We start from the raw sequence: 25816 nt of genomic DNA, 5'->3' as shown, positions 1-25816 counted from the left end.
ACTTTATGGGAAGTTCCACCCACCATATCGGTTTTGCTCAAGTAGCAAATTTTATCCTACTCTATCCGAGACCAAGAAGCTCCGTCCCCACAGATACTATGCCAGTGACCTCCAAATAGGCACGGTAGTAACCGGACTCACCAATCTGGATGGTCTCCACAAGATCCTCCTGGAGCGTCGATTGAAGCAGAGACTTGTACTGGCTCTGATTTTGAGCCTGCAGTGCCGCCGCCCCACTGAGCACCATCCACACCTGAGAGAGGCCAAATCGGAACTGCACTCCTGCCCCTTCGTAGGTTCGCCTCTTCCCTCAGCAAACGGTAACAATGAATCTAATACAACGTCTAAGGAGCAAGGATTTCCTCAGACACAAAAGGTTTTCCCACCAATTAAATGTGCATTTGCAACACCATCTGAAAACGTTTAACTCTATGCTTCAAACTACAACATTGAACAGCACCAAATGAAATTGACAGATGAGCAAGACGACTCGAAGGCAAATACTGCGGATTATAAAGGGATTCACTCACCTGTTTCCTGTGGCCCTGTGGAATGCCTTTCCTCACATAGCGTTTCACTAGAACAGGAAGGGAACTTTAGAAAGAGCAAAATCCAATCTGTGTCTTTTCATCCGCAACACAGCCCAAAACTGTTTCGTCCCTATTCGGCCGTAGAAGAAAAAAGAAGTATGCCGCAATGTTGAGTTAAATTGTGCAGTAACATGTCATAGCCCCACAAATTTACAAAAGCGGGCGCATCCCAGCCAGGACTTGGGACACTTATATTGGTGCATTGCCTCGCCAGAAAACACCTTCAAGCTCTCTTTCTGGGGGTCACCACCTTTCTTTACTGCAACTTTTCTGGCAGCACGCACCCTACCCGGTAATTACCGGAAGCGCTCCACAGAGGGCAAAAAATGAAAGTGCCGAGGTTGGTAACGTTACCTGTAGCGCACCGGACACCGAAGTGGTTCCGATCGACTTTGAGAGACAACAAAGTCTGGACTCACGCTGCCTGCTCCTCTTGATGGGCCTCGGTCGGCGCAGCAGGTGCTCCCACTTCTTGAGCCTCTTGGCCAGAACCGTGTGGTAGTTCTCCTGGAACTCGTCGTAGCTTGCATAGTCAAAGTCCTCCGGCCACTCAAACCCGTACGGGCCAACACTGGACGAAGAACAAACATTGTCACACGCTTGCTCCTCATTTGTGCTCCTTTGGAGAGTTGCGAGGCAGCAACAAATTAAGTAGGGCAGTGCAACAAAGGAATCTGGTTCACATTAGAACACCGAGAGAACCAAACAGTATAACTACACAAATGTGAAATCAATTTTCAAGCTCAAATTAAATGCAACTAATATGAGACACATTTAGAAATAAGAATCTTATGCAGTGTTGCCTACATTAATTTATATTTTGATGGTAAAAAAGCATTTGTTATATTGTCAGTGATGGAAGCAGCACTTGACCTTTTATGTTCCGTAGCAGGCAAAATATTGGTTTTGAGCACATGCCAACATCTGTTTGCACACTCCTTGAAAAGAAAAAATGCGATTGCATATTTGAATGAGCTCATTTATGATAGTGATCAAGGGTTTTTCTTTGATGCTCGAGCATATTACTTATTACCGTTTGTGACAAGAATAGATAGGGCGTAAAAGAAAGTCTCCTTAAAGAGGTACTCCACCGATTTTTTGAGCTACCCCAACTAACTATATTTTCTGACTCCCCGGCCTTTAGCCTTTCCGGTATGCTATTTAGCATCGTGAAATTCATAATAGGTATTGTGAAATCGGCAAATGAAAATGGTGCAAAAACCAATATTCAAATATTCGCGCACTTTTCAGTGCCGTGACGTCAGTGGCAGGCAGGCTTGTCAGTCGAGCAAGTAGTCTAAAAATAGAATATGCCAATCACTTGTTCCATGCTGGAGCGCGGATATGGGAGCGAGCTTCCCAAACATTCATTTGACACCATGAAACTGCTTCAAATCAGTTTAAAACAAAATCTACAGTCCAAAGAGTGAACCCCTGCCTTCCACTGACGTCACTTTTTCATTGTTGCCAGTAGAGACTTCGAGCTTAAAAAACACGGTGAGGACCAAAACTGTAAATTCAATAACTTCGCGAAAAAACAATATTTTGACCTAATATCTGGGATACTATTTTCCCGAAAATTATTTTCTATTTTTGGGATACTATTTTCGCAAAAATAGTATCCCAAATATTAGGTCAAAATATTGTTTTTTGGCGAAGTTATCGAATTTACAGTTTTGGTCCTCACCGTGTTTTTCAAGCTCGAAGTCTCTACTGGCAACAATGAAAAAGTGACATCAGTGGAAGGCAGGGGTTCACTCTTTGGGCTGTAGATTTTGTTTTAAACTGATTTGAAGCAGTTTCTTGGTGTCAAATGAGTGCTTTGGAAGCTCGTTCCCGTATCCGCGCTCCAGCACGGAACAAATGATTGGCATATTCTATTTTTTGACTGCTTGCTCGACTGGCAAGCCTGACTGCCACTGACGTCACGGCACTGAGAAGTGCGCATATATTTGAATGTTGTTTTTTGCATCATTTTCATTTGCCGATTTCACAATACCTATTATGAATTTCGCGGTTCTAAATAGCATACCGGAGAGAGCAAAGGCCGGGGAGTCAGAAAATATAGTTAGTTGAGGTAGCTCAAAAAATCGGTGGAGTAACCCTTTAAATAAGGCTCAGTCAGAGTAGGTTTCATTTACAATTTGGATATTAAAAAAATGGTTGAAAACTGAATCAACTTCAATACGTCTGTTCGCCGACGACTGTGTAATTTATAGACCTATCAATTCAAACCACGATAATCAAATTCTGCAGAATGACCTTGCACTTATAACTCAGTGGTGCCACAAATGGCAAATGACTTTAAACTTTAATAAATGTAAATCTCTATCACTCACCCGCAGTTCACATGTTTCATCCTTTTCTTATCACCTTTCCTCTATCCCAGTAGCTACCTGTTCCTCATATAAATACCTAGGCGTTCACCTGACCTCTGATCTGCCATGGACTACTCACATAAATGCTGTCACTGCCGATGCTAACCGTACTCTCGGATTTCTTCGCCGTAACATCAGACTAGCTACACCTTCAGTAAAACTACTAGCTTATACGACCTTGGTCAGATCTAAACTTGAATTTGCTTCATCCATATGGTCACCATGGCAATCATATCTAACTAACAACCTTGAATCTGTTCAAAACAGAGGTCTTCGTTTTATTTACTCTGACTACTCCCCATACACTAGCATATCAGGATTACGCAAATCAGCTAACCTTGACTTACTTTTTTTACGTCGAAGGGTGTCATGTCTCACTCTTCTTCACAAAATCTTTTACCACAACAACCATCTAAAAGATTCTCTACTATCACCTCCCTACCGTATTTTCCCTCGTTTTGACCACTCATGTAAACTGCACTCAATTACTTCGTCATCTGTCTCTTATAAAATGTCGACTTTACCATCTGCTATTGACGATTGGAACTCATTACCTGACCTCATTGTAAACATGACTGACACTAACAAGTTTGCTGCAGCCGTTAACCTCTTTCTTTCTGAAATACATGTATAGGTTACAGCGTGTTTTTTATTAACTACTTTTGTTGATGTTTTTATTGCGTTCACTCCCTTGTATAATGCCCCCTGGGGCCCTCAAGGAAAATAAATGATGATGATGATGATGATAGCGCCGCACTTCATTGGGATAAATCTCTCCTCTCTCCATTTCACACTCGGTTTAGTTTGCTTAGCCTGTAAATATAATTTATGTAAAATGGCAGCAAGAACCAACATATCCGTTAATGTGTCTACCAATAAATATTTGTCCCGCAAGTTTAATGAACCTACCAAAGTTGAGACTACTGTAATAAACTGCAAAAACAACCACCCTAAAATATGATAAAAGCCCACACTTGCGCTTTAAAGGCGACACTGATCTTTAGCGGCGTAGGAACCAGAGTTAACGTCAAAGTTTGCTGCTTTTTTGATCGACAGTTGCACGGGAACTACTGTGACTACTGTATTTATTCAAATATACGTAGACCCATGTTTTCTTCTCTCTCGTTCTCTGCTCAGTATATTTTTTTGTGCTAAGCCAGGCGCTCCTGTAGGTCAGTCGCTGCTCCTAGCGCTCTGGTGCAAAAGCGGTGAAGCTCAACGTGCACACGCTGGTGAGAGATGGTGAAGGGTGACGCAAGCGGCGCAAGTGCCACAATATTCTGCAGCCACAGGGCATGTGGCAGACATGATAATCGAGCAATCTTATCAGAAGTACATGACCCTAGTTCTGTTTTATCACAGTAGCTGCAATCAGCAATCTTGCTATTTCGTAAAGTTTTCTCAGGACTCTTGGTTCTTGGTATCGTCCGGAAATTTAGACGATGTCAGCGATCAACCAGCCAGCGCATCGACCGGCCAGAGCGGTTGACACCCAGCATCAACGGCTCTGACCGGTTCATTCGCATCATAAAAGCGCGACATCATGGCATTCGTCATCTCCTTGTATGCGTTTTTTTCATCGGCCAAACCAATCAAGCTTTGCAGCGAATATACAATGGCTTGCGCTTTTAGCATGTATGTGTTCGAGCCTTCGACTGTGCTCTGAGACTAAGACGAAACAAATTATACGCCGAGTAGAGACGCTGTGAAATTAGTATTTGTCCACTTTCCTTTTCCTTCTACTTCTCCGAATATTAAGGTCGACCAATAATAAAATATTAATTTTTTTGCTTTTAAGCCCACCTCAGTGCAGGTGTGGCATAATTCTTAGCAAAAATGGCATTTTGGCGCAAGACGTAGCAGACTTTTCGTTCATGGAGCAATTTGGCGCAAATGGCACAGCACTTCAACTACCGTATCGTGGCATAAGTTTTTTTGATACTCTTTTCATTGGAGTCTGCCAAAAGCCACGAGCCCGGAACTTCGCCATCCATCGTGAAAACAGTTTTTGCTAGTGACATGTTTCGTAACCATTTTGCAAAAGTAATTATTTCATAGCTACAGGGACAGATGTTGCAAGATCATCATAAGATGTAAGTCGGTGCTCTGAAAACGTTTTCCTTCACTTCGTCTGCCAAATCGTCTGTGGCCAGATACAGCGTGCTGCCCAGCAATACATCATACATACTCCTTACTTCACTGATTCTTAGCCTAAAAATTCTGCAAGTTTTTTTTTATTGTCTTCACAGGAAACAAACAGCACAGGGACAAGGACGGGTAGAAGATGAAAGACAAATACGGCGCAGTCGTGTTTGTCTTCCGTCTTCTACTCCGTCGTCCAACGTCAGACCATAGGAACTATGGTCCGACGTTTGTCATATTCAAAAGCCTTATGAGAGACGAGACTTGGCAGTGGGTGGGCCATTTTTTTTACTTAAAAGGGATTATGTCAATGCATAAACCTTAAATGGAATCCCATTCTCAAAAATGGTGTGACTTATAGATGAGGAAAACAGAAAAGTATGACTCGAAAGTGAATACTTTTAAGGGACTTATACACGAGTGCTACTTTCTTGATGCACCTCGTAAATAGGCTGCTGACTTCAAGGTGCCAAATGAAAAAAATATAAACGGCCACCAGTCATAGACCTATGAATTCAAAACTGAAGAAAATTGGAAGTTTAATACTTTAGCTTCAAATTATCTGTAGAAGCCCGCCTTGAGCTATGCACCAAAACATCAACATTACTACTTTCATGGACGTTCTTGGAAGAGAAAGTGAGCAAACTATGATACGATATAAAAGTGTGCTTTCTCTAGTAAATAAAACCTCCTTGTCTCATCGCCTAATCTGGCTCTTACTCCATACAAAAAATAACTTTCACCAATAACTGGTAGCAATGGGATCCAGCAGGAGACACTGAAGTACTATTAATACTAAAAACAAATAAACCTCAAAAGCTCCTTTTCGGTAAGTATTGTAATAGAGTTGTATGAGGAAAACCATAGCTCCAATTTTTTCTTTCTCAGCCTGTATGAAGAAGTTAATTATTTGTAAAAGTGATGAATAATATCTGAAGCACCAGCAAAGGTTTCATAGTTAAAGCTCCAGGGACTTCTCTCGCATTTTGGATTAAGTGGTAAGTTCAGATTACTGATGAAAAGATCTGACCTGCATATTTATGTTGTATAATATATTCCCCCTGCAAAAGTCCACAAACCAACAATAAAAAAAAAAAAAAAAACTTTTTTTTTTTTTTTTTTTTTTTTTTTAAGTATTAACGAGATGGGGAAGCTTAGAGACAAACTGGCACTTTAGTCAGTCACATATGTAAGTTGTTTACATGACGTCAGGCTTTGAAGGTCATCACAGATGTCCACTAGCTATTTTTCAAAAGAAGGCACATGTGTTATACTCTTGCAACTAAATGAGTATCTGGGATTCTTGGAAGCTCAATGCCAAATCGTGCACAAAGTATCGAAAAACAAGCTTTTCTTGAGTAGCTCGTGACTATTCTAGGAGATAAAATAGGGCCGAGGAAAAACCAGGTGGCAAAATGATAGAAGCGCCTGTTACGACAAGCACTTGTGCGACAGGCTCGTAAAAAGGCAAGCTGCGGACTTTATAATTAGGGATCTTGAGATTTCGATGTTTACAAGCCTGGAGTTTTTGAGAATACATTCACAATTGTTTCTCTGGATATTAACAATCTAGTTCTTCCCGGTACTTCTCCCAACAAAACGGCGTGAAGGAATATTGCTGCGTAAAAGATTGAAACCACTTGACTTAGTAGAAAAAATTGGTAATTGTGAATGCAAAAAAGAAAACAGTGAGCGAGTGAACCAAGTACATTGTTGCAAGAAGGACAAAGAAGCTAGAAACTATTCACAGCATTTTCTCCTTTTTCTAGGCACCTCAATCAAGACTCAAACTTATTGAATGCCAAAGTGACAGAGAAAAAAATGGTAATGCGAGTTATGTAGACCACAAGTAAGAAGTGTTTGTGGAATGGTAACCAACACATTTTCTTGTAACCGACTTGGCCAGACTGTCGCAAGTTAAGTTTCCGCGCCCCGAAAGACCTGGAAAATTGCGAAAGCCCAGCTGCAACAGCTATGCATGAAGTGCTCAAAAGCGCAACAAGGTTAGAAACAATAGCTACAAAAGAAATGAGTTGCATTCCGGGCGCTAACAAAAGGCCCATGCAACAGGTTTCTGGCAATTGAGCAGCGTTCAGTGTATCAGAAAAGACGTGCCTCGAAAACATGGGCTGCTGCAACAAAGGGGACAGAAACAAAGTGAGGCCGATAGGCAGCCAGGTGACACGGTCATCTGCAAACCAGCCCAGACAGATTGCATGAGCCAGGAAGTAGTTCATGGTCAGCTCCGTCGGAATACTTGTCCTCGAGCCAGGGCATAGCCCCTACTTCCTGGTGGTTAAGTTTCTTCTAATCAGCAGTCACACACCAAATCAGCTCCAATAGGAGAAAACAATGTTTTTTCTTTTAGATTTTTTTTTTTTTTTGGAAAAAGGGGGGGGGGGGGGGGGGGGGGGGGGGGGGGGGGCAAAAAGTAAGCGTATGATTCAAACATATAAAAAAAAAAATCATTTTTATTAACTGTTTTTTCGTGTAGGCGTCATGGAATGAAATGTTCGGTTTCCACTCCACTTCACCCCCCCCCCCCCCCCCCCCCCCTCCCCCCCCGGGCATGCCTCCTGGAACTTTAAACCGAACTGCGCTGCGTACGCTGTACACGGATTTACGTAATTGATTAATCCAATAAAGTTGCGTACCATCTTTCTTATCTTGACTTTTTTTTTTTTTTTCGACGTTGTAAACAGAGTAGATTTTTGGTTATTTATGTTCAGCTTTTTGTAGGGTGAAATCAGGCATGTGGTGTGTTATGATCAAATAAATCGATAAATGCCGCAGTCGACCACCCTGACCTAGAACAACCGGCGGAAAGAGGTTCGCTGAATAGCGATCGCTTGTATCCGAAAGCGTATCTACCCCCCTCGGCTAATGAACTTGAAAGAGCCTTTATAACGCCCCCCAGGTGAGGCGCTCCCGGTTGAAGTGAATCTGCGCTCGCAGACTACAGGACACCGTTCAGAAGTGACGCCTTAACGCGCACCCTTGAAGCACTTTCAAAACGGACCTCACGACTTGGTCAGCGTCGAAATCCGTTCTCGGTTACCGTAACCTCGCGGTGCTGGGTCGGTGTGCTGATGAAGCGAGCTTACCGTGCACGACCGTTTTGTTGCGCCATGAAGCCAGCTCCATGTGGGTGAAAAGTCTCTCCGGGTTACGGTGGACAGGCCATGCGACTGTGCTTGAACCTCTCGAACCACGTTCACTCCGAGCCGAGTCTGGCCGAGTCAGGAAAAACAAGTCACCGACCGTCCGCCCACCGTCGCGAAAAACCGAAACAAACAATACGCTGCGTTGGCTGCGCTCGTTCGGGCTGGATTAGTACAGGTGGAGCCAAAAGAGCTTTGGGTTAATGGCTCCGATATGCGTTAGGTAGCGCAAGCTGCCGCCCTATTAATATTGTATAGCTAACTATGTATATCCACATAGTTTCGAGTTTCTGCCGCTCCGCTATAAAGCAGTTTCGATTTCAATTCGATAAGAGCGGTGCGCGGTACTACGCATACTGACACATGATTCCAGCCGGAGACGACGGACGACAAAGAGCGACTCTTGCCCCTTTGTCGTCCGTCGTCTCCGGCTACAATCATGTGTAACGCCCGCCTGTTTATTAACCTTATCTGCATTCCGACGTTCACAAAGCTGGGTGTAAGTTATAACCCTTATTGGTATAACTTGCTTCATTTAGATAAATACGTACCCCCCCCCCCCCCCCCTCCCCCACACACACACACACCTTTTTTAATTTTTTTTTTAATTCAGCAGTTTTTTGTTTGTTTTTTTCACGTTTCCTTATTGGTTTAACCCGGGAGGGTAAGGCAACTGTGTGAGCGGGCATTACGCCCATACCAGGGGGTCCACAGTGCCTCTATGGCAGAAAAAGAAAACTAGTAAATAACTAGAACCGGTACTAGGTAAAGGGGTAAGTTCCGTGGGAGAACACAAATTGAGTTCGATGCTCCGCAGGCGAACTGTGACGCTCTTCATAAATGTTCGTAATGAGGCACTGTCGACTGGTGGTGAACTGGTGATTGGTGCGGGGAGTGACCACCTCGAGCTTGTTTTTTTGTGGTGCCGCTCGGATCTCCCCGAGCCGAAATAAATATCAAAAACCTTACTGCTGGCAGCACGAGCAGCCACCTCCTCATAGAACCAGCAATGCAATGAAGTTTTTGCAGTTAGATATTAAAATAACATTAATATTTTAAATCTTCCTTAAGATGACTTGATTCCTCGGTTCGGGTTGAATAAAATTTATTATTGAGTCTTGTAAAATTTACTCTGCAGACGTAGCGAATGTAGTCACCCATGCCAAAATTATCTAGCGCGGTTTTTCTTGTTGTTTTCCCAAAATCGAAAGGCTGTTAGGGCAAGCTCCTCCCACCTCTTTCCACTTGAGCAGAGCGAACACTGGATAGGAGGCAACATACACGGCTCTGGGAGGCGACCTCCTCTCCAGCGTTTCTCTGCTAAAGTGGAAACAGAGGGAAGTGCTCGTTTGGGACACCAACTTAACCACACGAGAAAGCACAGATGCCCTGTTCGCGCCAAAAGTGCCGCGCAGCGTGCATATAATTCGCTACAGTACTTCCAATATGCACTGGCTGGACCGATTTTTATAAATGGAAACGTCTATACTCGCAGACAACTTTCTGTGGCATTTCAGAAGTGAAGAGTGCGCGTACACAGCTCTGATCGGCGCCCAAGGTGCTCGAGCACCCGTGCGCCCATAGTTTGGACTGCGTAGCCACAGAAAGTTGTCCGTGAGTAAATAATTCTAAAGAACAAGGTAGCACAATTTTATCACCAAGCTTTCAACCTTAGGAAACCATGTCTAGCAGCTCCACGAATAACGCCCAACGTAAACATGGCCCTGAAAAGTGACACTCCCATGCCTCTGCCAAGTTACCTCCGAGGTATTCACTCACCTCTCTCCAAGATGCTTGATCAGTTGCTTAGGGATAATATTGGATCCACCAGTCTTTCATGTCAGAACAGAATGAACAACACCAGACATACTTTTAACAAAATTGTATTTCACTGCACCTTGAAGCGTGGAGGTTTGCGTGTGCTTAGGTATGTTTCACCAAATGAATATGTGAATGAGACCAGGCAAATTTCATCGGTCAATGAATCCCAATATCGCTTTCTATTGTGCCGAAATTCCTTTGGTAGAACATAAAATGAATGTTTCAGGGGTCACGCAACTAAAGAATGTATTTGGAAATGCTTTACAACGATAATCTTTCGGCGATGAGGCAATCACCGAAAAGACCACAATTGTTCTAACACGTGCCTCATGATATGTTTGGCAGATGGATGGCAAACCTGCCTATGAACTGTCTCTCAACAAATGCATGCCTTCTTGATATTCCGTCTCTCGCACATCACATAGACACTTGGAACACAATAATACACACACTTCAAAATAACGCTGTGCACTGTAACAAAATCTTCCACTCGAAGCACAACGGGGCAGGTAAATCCATATGTACATAGATATGTACCACGGCGATTCCAAGGGTATATAACTGGCTTAAAAAAAGAAGTTGATGGGATAGTGAGGAGGGCAATTAACACTATGGGCCTTTGAACCCAAAACCATGACACCAATAATGCTGGTTTGCCAATTTTTCAGTCAAGCAGCAGGTCTGCTGCAGTTCTCTCAATTGTCTGTGTAGAATACAAGATTGCCATGCTCAAAACTATAATGAAAAATATATTGTGTACTACACATGTCGATATTGCAACTTCCTTTGAGGCAGCAGTAACCAAATGGTCACAGCTTACAGTGCAGCATATTGGATTTTTATAATTCTCTTATTTCTTTTATTATGAGCTAAACTTACTTTTCTTCACAGTAACCATATTAGAGCCACTCCACATTAAGAAACCTGCAACAGCACCTGCTGACAAACTGTTGAAATGTATTGAATGCTTTGGAAACATAGCTGCACACTAAACATCCACAGTGCAAAATAGGGTGACATGAGTTGGAACATTCTGGCATCTCCTGGCACCATAGGTGCAAAATACCCCGGTACTAGACACAAGACTACAAACGCCAGTGTCACAAAGGGGTCATAAAAAAAAAAAAAAGATAAATCATACAAAAAAAATAGTGAAATACAGGTTCTTGAATGTGCTATCTATACATCAATAGTCAGAGGCCATACAAAAATAGCTCTTCCTCAAACTTTGCTAAGGTTTGCTCATAAAATACCTTTTAGAGAGTAAACAATCGAAAGAAGAAAGGGGGAAGAACAAGCCGCCGACAAGCGCAACAAGCTGCCCACGGTGACAAAGTTTCTCCACGTAACAACCACACATATTTCAGGGCAGCTTCAAGTAGTACAAAACTTGCTATACATCATTTTAGAAGTTGCACGCATCTGTGTCTACAACTTTCGATCAACTGCTGACATCTCTTATATTTACGAAAATGGCCGCCTTTACTCGTATCAGTTTCGCCTATCCAAGTATAGCCCAGAAGACAAACTTCCCACACAGTGTGCAAAGTACCAATGGTTACGATTTTCAGAATGAATTCAGCCAATGACGAGTCAAAGAGAATTTTCAGAGAAAAATGTGACGACACGCGCTGGGGTACTGATCAAGCACGTTTGGACTTCCAAAAGCAGCTGGGATTTTGGGGTTCACGGGTCTTGGCCTCCTCACATTCACTTCTGCATAGTGCAACAATTGGCTCACTGCAAAATCCAAAGAATTTTGGATCCAGAGTTCTCTTCCAAGAATGTAAGCATATAGGGGACAACCAATATGTGAGTCAAGATGATTGTTACAACTCCGTAATGCCCGTTTTCTCCGACGACACGCAAGCACATCACCCCCCACCCTTTGCATCGTCAGACAGATATTCGCTTATATTTTCCCAAGTTCCTGCAAGATTCGCAACAAGGCACGTAGAGCAAACTTGTCGAATCCCCCTCCGGGAAGGAATGGCCAACCACTGCAGACAGGAACGTGGGGGATTCGAGATATACGTCGTCACGCGTCAACAGTCGAGCAACAGTTTCTCTAGGAAACGCGAGTTATAAATCGAGACACAAATGTTCCAACAACTTTGAACTAACACCACTCGTGGCCCCTACATTCAACACGGTCGACACATTGCCAGACTAGGCTAGGTGTCCTACATATAGACAGACTAGGCTAGACGTCAAACAACACCCATCTGGTTCAAGTCGAGACTGGCATAAAGAGCTAGTCTCAATAATCTCGGCAAGGTGAAGCTTGGTTTTCTCTTAGTTTTCTCATCTTGCATTCGAGTCCTGGCAGTTTCGGTTGCAAAGGGTTTTACCGCGTGACTTGGCAAACTAGTGGGATGGATACAACCGTGAGAAGTAAAGTTGAGGGGAACGATTACCTCTCGAAACACCTAAGACGGGGATGAGTGATATGGCGGTGTATCTGACGTAGCATCGCATTCACTGTGACCTCTTGAAGTCAAGAGCCGAGACTCGTAGCACTTGAAAAGTTGCTTGATTGTCTATAGAAGCCTGAAGATATGTATACAAGTGTGGGAGAAATACGAAAAGTTGCTACGACTATATATCTTGCAGCATTCCTATTGGTACCTCTAAACAAAAGCTTCGAGACCTTTAAAGGCTCGGAATTTCATTAGAATAATTAGCTTTTGGTACATTTGGATAGTTTCAGGTAGCTCTCGATTTCAACTTTCAGATTTGTCTATTCTGAGCATTTCTTCTCCAGATCAGGAACTTGTCTAATGGATTATATGCCTTTGCACATCTTTGTTTTGTTTATTACTGCAGTACACCAGTACATACAGCTAGCAATAACTCCTTAATAGGATGCAAATTTGACCTTAAGTCATAAAAACTACAAAATATGTTGTGCATTACAAGCAAAGGCACAAGAAACGTTTAGGGTAGAATTATGACGATGCATTAGTTATAAACGCTACGAGAGCTACGAGCAGAAAGTGGCACTTGCAAGAATTAGCCATATTTCTGTGCAGAGTTTACTAAAGTCACAAAAACATACAAGTTAATCTCGGGGACATTTCTTATTTTCTCACTTCGCTTTCAGTCGAGCTGAAGTTAGGCTGCTTCCACTGAACCATCAGAGCCTCATATTGGTGTGCTTGTGAACTAAATTTTTGCATGATACTCAACACAGAAACAGAATCAATTAATATACAAATTATACGAGCAATGTGTGGTCTTAATATAGTCACGATTAATTAGTATATATAATTGGGATTGGTGTTTTTACTTGCCAAGCAAGAGCAGCATTAGCAATAACAACAACAAAAAAGAATGTCAATGTCAGAAAGAGAGGTATTGAGTCTCAATCTTGTACAGCACTTGTAAGATGTCAATAGTGACGAAAAATGTTAGAACCAAGTGTAAATGCCTCAAACATGAGAATGATAAAACATGCACAGTAAAAGACACTGTTATAAATGTAAAACCACAACTGCACAGATTTGTTCCCTTATACTCGGTTCATGGGTTCCTTTACCTCTTTGCAGTAATTGCAGTGATTTCAAATGCCACAAACACTGGCCTCATAAGTGATGCGTTTCTCACAGTATATCAGTGTGGTGCAAAATGTGTTACTTTTTTCAGCAGTTTTGTTCGAAATAATTTGAGTGCAGTTCAAGAGGACTGCAAAAGTTAGTTTTGTTAGGTAGGGTACCATAATTTATGACGGAAGTGAGGCTAGATGGTAAATAGTTTTTGTAGACAGAGAAGAAACTACTCAAATGAAATAAAAGTAAATTAAACCTTTTTTTACATAAAATAGAGAAAAGGCAATGTCAGAATTACATTTTTGTTGCCTCCCCTCTCCAAACAGAAAAAGAAAAGAAAAAGAAAAGTCTGAATTGAAATGAACTTGCAGAGCCAGTCTATTTCCTCCCCATCATGCTATGGGCAGTTGTGACCTATTCAAACATATTAAAAGAAACACCACATTGCCTTTTTCTTTTTTAAACCAAATTTAAAGCTGCAGCAGCTAGAGTGTTGTTTTTTCACACTGACAACAAATTAGCTGAGTCACACAGATTTTATAGGGAACATTTTGGCTGATTTACAGATTCTGATCCAGGAAAGTTTATCTTTCCAAGATTTAGATAAACATCTCTCATCTAGCCTCACCTCTCTGGCGAATTACAGTATTGAGTCTGTTTGATCCATTTCATTCATGCTGCATAATTTCTAGCAAGGGAAGATGATGCAAGCAAACTGCCTTATTTTGTCACCTTGCTTAATATACGCAGGCTGGATTCAATACAATATGGTTTGGTAAAAAGCTGCTCCTGTTTGCCATAACCTTAAATGGGCACATGTATTACCTTTCTGTGCAAAATGCGCTTTGCCACGAACCGCAGCACTTTGAACCGGCAAATGCGAAGCCAACGTTAAATGCAGAGCAGAAATTAAGCAAAAGTTACACAATCCAGTGAAAACATACCTCGTAACTTCCAATATCCAAGACAGTTGTGCCTTACCAGCAGCTGTCCACTGGAGCAGGCCTCCAACATGACATAATCGTTTAGGGAGTGTTACAACTGCAAGTCAGAACAACACCTGCAGCATACTTTCCGTTCCTCTTTTCAATCAGGTTCTGTACAAACCTGAACTGCACATTTGTATTTAACCCTATAAATGGCCGACAACAACATTATAGTAGACCGACGTTCTAGCAGCACTGTTCTAGACATTGAGAATCGTTAGAACTGAATTAGAAGTTAAGCTATCTCGACCGATTTGAGCTACGCAGTACCTGCACATTTCCTGTGCGGCCCAGTTACCGAAATATAATCACGCAGTAGCCTAAACTGACAGGAAGTGAGCATACGTCTGATAGGCTAAGACATATAAACTTACAAAGAAGTAGTCAAAAGGAGTCAGCTCGGCAGCTCGCTGCTTAGCACCCCGGCGAGCCATCGCATGACCTAGACAATAATACTGAGTATAACAGTCTGGACATCAATACTCGATCATACCGAGAGAACATGTTAAGCCAAGTGTGCAACTTAAAAAAGCTACCTCCAGACACCCGGGAGAGCATCAAGTTCCGAGCCCGGTCGGACTCCAGCATTGGTCCACAAAAGCAAATGGATACGTCGGCTTGTGCAACAACACCGGTGTTTGGGTGGCACAAACATTCCGGTCGGGATTCCGTGGTGTGGTCCTTTCTCGCCAGGCACCACGACGGGCACGGAGATATATATGGTTGCGCAATGTCCTAGTGGCCAAACCAGACGCATTAAAGCCGGCACCAAGCTGCCAGACTACGTCCACCCGTGACTAGGAGGCACAGTTCGGAGGCACCTGCAAATAAATTCGTACAACCAATGTCACGAAAAGAAATATTGCTCGTGGCCATGTATCGAAGCTCACGGGTAGGCAAGCTTACATACTCGACGCTTCTTACAAGTAAAACGGCTGCGAAGCGCAGCAAATCTTAAGACGTCAGTCGTCTCGAGGGAAAGGACGAAAAAGAGTGCGTGACAAAGTTGTCAACGCAAGTGGCTGCCACGCGAAGGAACGGGGTTCGAACCTCGCTCTGCCCGGATCTTCGTTTTTGTAATTCTGTACTCTTCTGGAAAGCTCCAGCCCATTCTCGGCTGTCATCGAGCATTCTCGTTCGGAACATTTCTGAAATTACTGCGCGTATAAAAGCGGCGGCAATGCGCTACGGTACTTTGGGACTGTCGTCCCTTCGTTGCCAAAGCAAAATGTGCCATACTCCTTCTGTTTATTTAAAGGAGCTGTGCAATGACTTTAGTGTTGAAAGAATTGGCATCTGCAACTTTTGACATTGTTCATCTTGTCACGAAGGACAGAAAACACATCTCGTTCTTTCGAAATGTTGCGGTTCCGCCGCGTAATCGCGAGGCAAAAATAAGAATACTCCCCGACCTGCAGCCGCGAGCGGCGGCCGCGAGAACCATGTGGCATGACGTCAATGGGGGTCTTGTAGAAAGATAGCAAGTTGTGCGAATACCTGCTCGATAAAAGGTAACTTTCCTACCAAATCTTGTCGTTCCAACATAAATATAAATGCGTCAAAAACCTGGTATCATGGACAAAACTTTTATTATACGGAGTTTTAGTGGCGCCACCTATCCTAGGTCCACAAAACCGTCAGCTCTCTCTGCTACCACGAACAGCCGCCAGAAGCCGGAAAGGGAGGGGGACACAGCCGGACGGGGGTGGCCGGACCCGGATGAGACCTTCCTCCATTCACCATATTGTTCGCGCGGCGCCCGCCAGTACCTGGTCACGCGGTCGCGAGCGGATGAGTTCTCGCTGCTCACTGATGGCTCTAGAGAGAAAGCTTCACCGGAACCCCACGCGACCCCCATTGACGTCACAGCGCACGTCACTCGGAAGATTATGACGGAATTGAGAGGTGCCAAAAACCTATATCTTTGTCCATTTTTAAAATAAAAACTAGGACATGCAGGCAAAAGCGGTTTTTTGTTCTTTGCTTCAGAAAGGTCGAAACACCAACTCCCAAACTATTTAAGGAAAGCACTGAAATTGTTGCACAGCTCCTTAAAAGGGACACTGACACCCCACAAAAAAAAAAAGGTTTTCAACTTTTGCCAGGCGATTCATTATGATGTCAGGACTCAGAAGACTACCCAATCCATATTCTGCTACAGCATCACATACATTTTTAATAAATTAATAAAATGCAACTGCTCAAAACCGAAACTTGACTGGGGAGGAAAAAGAAATATAGAGGAGAAAGTTACCGGAAGTCACGTGGCTGTGCAACTCTTTTTAACGGACCCGCTGGGACTTCCAAAGGAGGCGGCATGCCTGCCGTTATGAGGCAGCCCGAATGCACGGGGAGAGAGCGGACCATTTCCTTCCCAGCAGTTACACAAGCCGCACGCTTACCGAAGAGCTATTCTGGCACCGGCAGTTCGTCTGTCAAGGCTGGCGGTGGATCCTGAGTGGCCTGGAGCCTTCGGATGCGGTCGTCCATCAGCTTTTTGGCATACTCGTAGAGCTGCAGGTCCAGGTGGTTCAGGCGCTTCACCGCCTCCAGTTCTTCGGGCCCCACCTAGAAACGCAAAAAAAGCTACTTTTGGGGGCAACCAGTGATGTAGTAAGTTCATCTGTAAGAGAAGTATTTTTAGATATGCTAATTCTTCCAGATGTCAATTTCAAATAATGTGTTAAGATGGCAATGTGGGCCAGTTGGTTCATGATCAAAGAGAGGCGCTGAAAAAACAAGGACAAGAAGAGCCCAGGGCCAGTGTTTACGTCTCTTCTTGTCCTTCGTTTTTTCGGCGCCTATTTTTGATCAAATAATGTGCCCTCAATAGCAGAACAGTGGAGTAGCAACATTTGGTCTATTCTATCTGTCTCTCCCAAGAAGGGAAAAAAAGCTTAGACAATAAAATATTAATAATCTATCAAATCTAAAACTTAAAGATGAGATATTTCTTAGAAAATTTGTCTGGGAAGTTCTGCAGGTGTGAACATGACTGGCATTGAAAAAAGGGGGTGACAATGCTGATGTACATAAGGTGAACTCAAATACGTTCATCACCAGCAGGTGACTCTAATCCGTGTCACCAGTTTGTAGAAGTGCCACCCTTTCTTAACACTACGGCGTATCTCTGCAACAACAGATCAATGTGCAGCACACAAAGAAAAGTTACTCGATTATGCTGGCGAAGACCAGGGAGCACAAAAAGTGTCCCACATACACTTTTTTTCTTCTTTTTTTAAAAATATTTTTGTGCGTAATGCTGTCTTCTTAAAAACGACCCATGAGACACACTGTGCATTGAAAGGGTTTCGCTTCAACATTGAAGAGCCATGTCCTGCTTCTGCAAGCCACCATTGGCACAAGGAACGGCCCTCGCTTCTCTGAACAAAACGCGATGCTCGTACCTGCCCGAAGGCAGCCGTGCTGCGCGTCTCGTTGAGCTGTGCGAAGGGCCTGAGGAAGCGCAGCCTGAAGGTGCGCTCGAAGAGGCGCTGCGAGCGCTGCTGGCGCTCCGTGAGGCCGAAGAAGGCCATGCGGCGCAGGTTGTCCTTGGCGCTCGTCAGCATGAGCAGGTCCCGCTCGTACGCCCCCACTGCCGTCCGGTTGTAACAGCCCACCAGGGACAGGTCTGCCAGCATGCGCGTCTGCCGATTCGCAGCCAGGTTCCACGGGCAGCCTATGAACTCCTGAAAAGGGGGGAAAAGCACCTCCTTGTCATTTGGAGCGCTTGTATGTGTCATTCTTTCTTGGCAGCGTTGCGTGAGACATGTTAAAACATTTTTGTCAACATATCTGTGCATACATTATCGTTTACCTTCCGGTGTTTTTTAAACTGCAGGTGTTAAGGCTTATTCGCACACTTGCGACTCCTTAGGAGCGAGTGCCTTGAAGGCTCTTAAAATTTCTTAGGACGAGGGAACACACTGGCACGCTGACTCCATCTATGCGGTGACCCTGGAACTGCATTTCACATGAGCGAAGGTTCTGAACGATTGGCAAAGAGCACCTGGTGGATGTAGCTAACGCCTCGTTTGTGATGCCCGTCTAGGAACCTTGACAGCTAGTGACGGAGGTTGTCTCGCCTCCGGCCACGACAAGAGAAGAGGGGCAGGAGGAACTCCCCTCTTCCCGAGAATGCCTTTTGTGTGTCGCAGAAGTCGCTATTGTCCCCCTACAAAATTATAGAAGATTAACCCGTCACTCAAAATTCGTACAAAAGCAGCCGCTTCGGTGGCTGGAACAACTAGGCCATCCTCTCGAAGTCAGCCTCGCCGTAGCTTTGCTCGTCCCGAGACGACCTACGTCACGATTGCGTTGGATGTCACGTGGTCTCCGCTGGGCCTTCTCCGAGCGCTTGCCAGAGTGGGCCGTTTATAACGAAAAATACAGCCATCAGGCTCAAAATACAAACGTGCGATTGTCATTTATGGATATTGTGGATCGTACTCAACCTATTTCTGAACACGACGGGAATATTTCAAATTTCGTTGAAGTATCCCTTTAAGAGGTTCCAAGGAACTCAGTTGTCAGAAATCGCAAATGTCTGAAAAGGCCTTTAGTGTCGTTCTAGAATGCTGCTTGCTACCTATATCGATGTGAAGGTCTGTGTTTGCCCTTTTTTTAAGACGACTTTCATTTTCTGATTTATAAGATGAAATGAGGAAAAAAATCTCATCTAACGACCTCAATAAAGGTCGACAGTATTTTGACATAACTAAATAAAAAAGCGGACACAGAGGCAGTCAAATGCTTGTGCAGAGTGACAACCACTCCAACCCAATACCGTTGCACGGACGCTATAAATCTCCAATTTGAAAAAGAAAATTGCACGACTGCAACTAATGATGCATGCAACTTTGTTAGAATGTAGAATGTCGCAGTCTATCATACATGATAATGTAAATAGGATTCCGCTTTTCCGGATTTTATTTTTGTGAAATTCGGAGGGTGGTTCTCGGATTTTATTTTTCGCTGGAAATTCGGGGCTAACGGAGTTTGTTTTTGATAGATTCGCAATTCTCTGAAATTCAGAGATTTCTTTTAAAATAAAATAATGCCCAGACAAAAACATACACTATATTCACAGAAAAATAAAATCACCGCTATCGAAAGATATTTCTGCAGCTGCATATGGCATTGGTGCCCTTGCAATTGGCACTACTAACTGTCCCACAACAAATCTTGAAAACGAGTGTTATTCAATAAACATCAGTACTTTGATATAGCCAAACTTCTGGTGGCATAGATAGAACCTTAAGCTTCCCTACCCATCCTACGAAATCTACAGGTTCACATCTTTCACTGTTGCAAAAACACAACTTCTCCCCCCTCTAAAAAGCATAGTATGGTTCAAACTAGAAACCGAAACAGTGGCTTCTGTCCTTGTCCATAACTAGTCATTGGCCCATTGTACTGAACGAACCTTGACGAGATTAATGGGAAACTCCCTTTTGTTAATACTCAATAGTAAAAAAAAAAGAAAAAGATTGGACTAGTTTCTTAAAGAGCCCCCAAAAACGAAAAATATATTTTTTAAATAGTCTGGTTGGAACACGTCTGTCAAAAAAATTTAATTTTTTGACAGGTGCAAAACACGATATGGTCGGTAGTCACAAACTTTCCACTTGTTTCCTCTCTTGGCATTTCGGGCACGTGGAGAGGAGGTGGATCGGCTTCCCTTTCACAAATGAGATGAAAAGAGTGCATGACCATTCCGTGACACCATAGACTTAACGTTCGGAATTTAAAATAAATCTCGCGCCGGCAATATTGCTCTAATTTGTTTTTTTTTGTTTTTTTCGCATAAAATTATTCTTTTAACAGGCGTGTCCCAACCAGATTATTAAAAAAAATTCTTTTCAGGGTCTTCTTAAGAACCACTAACAATGTGCTCCGACAAACTTAATTAATAAAATACTGTCTTTTCTGGCTTTCTATTTTGCCATCGAGACCTCGAAATTCTGCGTCTTTTTTAAATTTTTTTTATAAATCTGAATTGTCCAAACATTTTACCGGTGAGTTTTTAGGAGTTTATCAGATCTATTCTACAGCTAGATATAAACTAACCCCAGTTTTATTTTGGAACTCTTACTGCCGTGTACATGTTGTCAATCAGTTACAAGGTGTCGATTAATTAACAGCTCGCCTGCACTCTATCACTGCACTCTATCACTGTTCACACTCTTGCGACCTCTTAAACCTGGGTTCCTTAAAACTTCTTAAACCACAGAACACAGTGGCGCCATCTATTGGGAAGAAGTGTAAACTCGGCGGTCCGGCATATTTTTTTTTATTTCTCGCGCATTATCCTTTCTTTCTTGGCTCGAAAAACTTTTGTCAATGTTATAAACGAGCCTTACTATGGGTATTACGCACATTTGACCTCGGGAATCCCGCAAAAGCTTCGCTCTTGTGAAATGCAGTTCCAGCATCACCGCATAGATGGCGCCACAATGCCAGTGTGTTCCGCCATACTCAAAACATTTAAGAAGTTTTAAGAGATCTCGTCTCTCTCAGTCGTACTCGGTCGCAAGACTGTGAACGGGCCTTTACACGGAAGCGGGATTGCCTACGCTACGGGCGCAGCTTCTCCGCAGTGTTCGCGTGCGCGCTGAGAAGCGCACTCAACGGGGCCAATTACACCGCCCGAACAGAATACCAACAATTAGAAATATCCCGAAAGTTCCGATACGAACATTATATCAAATCACGCGTTATTTGAAGCGATACCCGAAAGTGTCAAAAATTCGCGCAAGCATACCGTAATAATCTGACAGCGTAGCGACGCCCGAACTATTGTAGTTTCTGCGTTGATAAAGTGAAAGCAAAATGGCTGCCAACCGCAACTTACGGGAGGTAGTTGCGTGAATTGCGCTTAACGTGTTCTCATAAACCTATATTGGCATTGGTAGCTCGGGCTGCCACTTCCAACTCAGAGGGGAAACTCACCAAAAATAAATAAACCTCTAGCAATTAAAAAAAAAAAAAAAAAAAAAAAAAAAAAAAAAAACCCGAGCCGTTTTAGGTCCGCCGAGTTGAGTTGATTCCCCCGAAAGAAATCAGCGGCAACATACGCCAGTCCCACAAGGGCCTCCCAACAAATCCGCCAGACACGCAGCAGCCCCCCCCCCCCCCCCCCCCCTTTTCCTTTTCTCTACCTTGCACGCACGCACGAAATAAAAAAAAAAAAAAAAAAAAAAGTTTTCCATCCGGAGTGTATCGCATTTTCGGGGTTGCCCAGAGCCCGTACAGACGGCGCCCCCTTTTCCAGCCGGGCCCAACAAGGTGGCCTTTGAGACACCACGAAACTCGAGAGGCCTGTCTTCGCCGACGATGAAGAGCCGAGTGGCAAGGAAATCCATCCGCTGCCAGCGAGAAAGAAACATGTTTACTCGCCCGGAAAGCAGGATCAGAGAAACACGTTTCGCCTGGTTCGACCTCGCCTCTCAAGGGATCCACTTTGCATGCCAACCCAAGCATCGCGTGTTCGGTCACGTGCCACGTCGACCGACTCAACACATCCCCCGCCCGCGCCGCAAAACACGCAAAAAAAAAGAAATACCACGTGGCGTTTTTCTTGAACGTGCCATCCCGACAGAGGGAGTTTCCCCGGCGTCGATGGCATAAACAAGGCCCGCAGCCCCAGTCGGCGACTGCGGTTGGGGCAACAGCGGGGTGCCTCCCGCCCCCCGAGATGCCCCCCGTGACCCCAGCCGGATCGAGGTCAAAGGCGTCGCCAGATTCGACGCCCGAACGAGCTTCAATTGCGAGCATTCTTCGAGACGCCCGACCGGCATCCATCACGAGCCGCCTGATGAAGGGGGGAGGGGGCGACCGGCACGCTCTCGACGGAGCGTCGATAGACCAGCCTTCGCTGGAATGACACGGAGGGCGCTCCCAGATCTGCCCTGAGGCAGCGCGGACGAAGAGCTCTCGTCGAAGAGTTCTGCCAGTGAGGAAAGCCACACCCCAAGGCTCGTTCACACACTGGCCACTGCCCACGACAGTCAGCCGAGTGCAGTACCACCCCGCTTGAAATACGAAGGCTTTAATTGGAGTATTTGCGAGATTCGTACCAAGAGAAATGGTCGCGTATAACATTGTCAAAAGATTTTCGAGCCAACAGTCAAAGAACAATGTGCGAAAATTTAGGAAATATACGGTAATCCCAATCTATCACCCCCTAGAAAAATCATCGTCCTCTTCGGAGTTCCCCTTTCCATTATCACTGATTGGCCGAGCGTCCGTCCAGTTTCGGTTCGCCACTTGCATCCGCCATTTGTGCCCTCCCGTGTCGCGACCTTGCAAAAACTTTTTTTTTTTTAATTATTATTATATCGGTAGTCGCGTGTTTTGATTTCAGAAACGTTATCGAACTGCCGCTATGACGTGACATTAATAAATCACTTGAGCATGTTTATAAAACTCTCATTTCCGTTTTTGCATCTCGTCGTCACTTCGGCGTGTGAAGCCAGAAACAAAAAAGGCACAAGCCGTGATATACTTGCTGTCTCGACTGTTTTGGAAACGAGCGAGTCGCCGACACGGGGAGTGCTTTGTTCCGTTTGCAGCGTAAGATCCACGGCTTCGCATTCCATAACAGAAACGTTCGCGCGCTCATCGCTTTGGCTCCCCTGTCTGCTGAAGAGGAAATAAGATTAGGACGATCTGTCTCGCAGTTCAATTTTATTCTACGAATATTTAGAAAGCGGAATATTGCGTCTGATCTCGAACCGAATGGTCGGAGCAGACACACAGCCGAAGCATCGATAAAACTCACGCGCCTGCTTCAGACCTGAAGCAATGGAAAGACTTGAGAAGCTGAAGAAGTTCTTGAAAGAAAAAAAAAGAGTTAGAGGTGAATTTTCGAGTACTTTTATCCCGTGACTCTGCAGTTTTCCCCAAAGATGTAACAAAACGCGAGAAAACACGAAAACCCTCGGACCAGTCGTGACGTCATAAGGGGATCTTTCGGCCGCCAAGCGCGTGTCGCTCGTGTGAGTAGAATGCGCGGCTGCTGAGCGCGTGCTCACGACGAGCTTCCACACTTCTTTCGCCACGTCCTTTCCTCACCATAAATATGGCCGATCTTAGCAGGCTATTAAAGGGGACTTCCGGAGCGTTCTGCGACGGTCTATTTATGGCGGTAACTCAATCTACAGGCCCTAAGGATGCTAAAAATCATAAAATTACGGTCATGCGCGGCGGATTTCCCTACTAAAATTGCTATCAAAGTCTTCGGCACGCCCCCCTTTCTGAGATGACCCCGGAAAACGGGAGGGGCATCTCCGGCGCCACTGCGCGTCACCAACGCGGCCGACCGCCGACCCGCGGAGGAGTCTCTCGAACACGCGCGGTCCGTCTTCAAGGAACCCGGACTTCGTGCTCGGCAGTCGTCGTTCGTCGCACCGCACCGTCGCGCTGCTACTGCAATGCGCAGTCGCATCCCACAGATGACAAGGAAAAGTTTGACTCGTTCACGTTGAAGGATCGCAAAGCTGGCTTCGGAGTCGGGATCCACGGGAAGAAGGAACATGTGTCCCGCAAACGCACGCCTGCAGACGCCCCGGGAAGCAGACGAGCCGACGCGCCGACGCATCACCCCCTAGCAACAAGCTTGCGAGGAGAAAACACAGTTCGCTGGTTTTGGAGAGATAATTACGGACTATGTTTCCCGCACCACAATCAGTTTACCTTTTTCTCGAACTCTAATTTACAACAAACTCAAAAATTGTTGTAATAATAACGTTCGCATTCACCGCGAGATGCAGCATTTCCATTGGTCAAGTTTGAGCGATGGGCAGGGAACGGGGGATTGTCTTCCAAGAGAAAATAGTCCCGATATATTTCTTCTGCCATCTGCTTAATAAACGGTTTTGTAATCTAAAACTTTGTATACATATTAACTTGGACCTACTACGCAATATAACAACATAAACATACGATCGCAGAAAGCTCCGGAGGGCCCCTTTAATGTGAGCTCGTTCTGAGCATGCCGAGAGACGATAGTGGCCGAACTGGAATTGCATGGCACTCACCCACTCGCAACCGAGACGAGCAACCAGCTTACCTCACGTACACGAAGCACCTGCATGGCAGAACTTCTGGCTATTCTGTTCGCAGTGGAAACGGCCAGGACCATGCCACGCCCGGAAATCAGTGAAACCCGCATATACACAGACTCCCAAGAGGCAGTGCGCGCACTTGGGCACTCGAGCACGTGCAACGTTACGGTTGCGCACATCCGGGAACTGGTTCGCCGCGCCGGGGCTAAGCAGAAGATCACCATCGCGTGGATTCCTGGCCACGCCAACATTCCGGGGAACGAGCGGGCGGACGGGGCCGCGAGGGCACTGCTACAAGCAAGTATTCAGCCCTCACAAGGCCCGGTCCCTTCGCCCGTTCCACGAGATGTTTCAACAAAAGAGGTCTTCGACCTCTATGAGACCAAAAAAAAAAAGAAATGCCCGGAAGGCCCGACTTGCTGCGCTCCTACCTGCGAACCCCCCTCCGATACCTCGAGGGCTTCAAAGATGGGAACGAGTGGCCCTGCACAGACTGCAAACTCGCACTATGCTAACTCCCGTTTGGCTTGCCAAATTCCACAGGCCAACAGACCAGGAGGACACGGGACCTGACCCAAGATGTCCCCACTGCGGTGACCCCGCGGCTTGTGACCACCTTGTATGGTTCTGTCCAGAGACGCCAAACGAACGGGCGGCGGCGATCAACAACCTGCCACCTTCCCTTCGACCGAAGACCCTACGGGAATGGACCCACCCGAGGTCCTCAGAACCCACGGATAGAACAGCCGTCTTTTCATCCATCACCTCCTACCTCCGGTCCTCCGGGATCCGACGGTACATCTGATCCATCGTCATCGCTAGCTCCTTTTTCCCCTTTCCCCACGTCAAATGAGGCCCACAAGCCAGAGGCCTGGGGCTTTCAAATAAATGTTTCAAGCAATCAATCATGCGCTCTAAACATCGCCCTCAAATATGGCGCCCAACGAATACCCTTCATGTTCGCGCGCACTGACAACGGTCGTGCCGTGTTTTTCTGACTTTTTTTTTTTTTTCTTTTTTTTTTTTTTTTAAGATAGCGAGAGTGCGCGTGCGTAGCTTTGATCGGCGTTGAAGATACGCGAGAGCCGAGATTCCGAAAACTCCTTTTATGACGTCACGCTCC

General features: G+C 44.9%; 2 protein-coding genes across 2 annotated transcripts in view; both read right to left on the bottom strand.

The window, feature by feature from the left end:
- The window catches only part of LOC8030427 (growth hormone-regulated TBC protein 1), a 28054-nt gene extending 19716 nt beyond the window's left edge, over positions 1-8338 (bottom strand). The window contains exons 1-4 of the mRNA XM_029984534.4: positions 8215-8338; positions 1010-1161; positions 531-577; positions 142-253 (exon numbers count right to left, since the gene is read on the bottom strand). Coding sequence (XP_029840394.1) covers positions 142-253; positions 531-577; positions 1010-1161; positions 8215-8240 — 337 coding nt within the window. The 5' untranslated portion in view covers positions 8241-8338. The remainder of the gene's footprint in view (positions 1-141; positions 254-530; positions 578-1009; positions 1162-8214) is intronic.
- A 1800-nt stretch (positions 8339-10138) lies between these two features.
- The window catches only part of LOC115322652 (heparan-sulfate 6-O-sulfotransferase 2), a 28062-nt gene continuing 12384 nt past the window's right edge, over positions 10139-25816 (bottom strand). Inside the window, exons 3-5 of the mRNA XM_042294034.1 lie at positions 18034-18315; positions 17029-17194; positions 10139-15447 (exon numbers count right to left, since the gene is read on the bottom strand). Coding sequence (XP_042149968.1) covers positions 17036-17194; positions 18034-18315 — 441 coding nt within the window. The 3' untranslated portion in view covers positions 10139-15447; positions 17029-17035. The remainder of the gene's footprint in view (positions 15448-17028; positions 17195-18033; positions 18316-25816) is intronic.

Source organism: Ixodes scapularis, unplaced genomic scaffold (genome assembly GCF_016920785.2).
Source record: "Ixodes scapularis isolate PalLabHiFi unplaced genomic scaffold, ASM1692078v2 PGA_scaffold5__190_contigs__length_132052651, whole genome shotgun sequence".
Lineage (NCBI taxonomy): Eukaryota > Metazoa > Arthropoda > Arachnida > Ixodida > Ixodidae > Ixodes > Ixodes scapularis.
The sequence above is the reverse complement of the archived record's forward strand: the minus strand, read 5'-3'. Positions and strand labels throughout refer to the sequence as shown.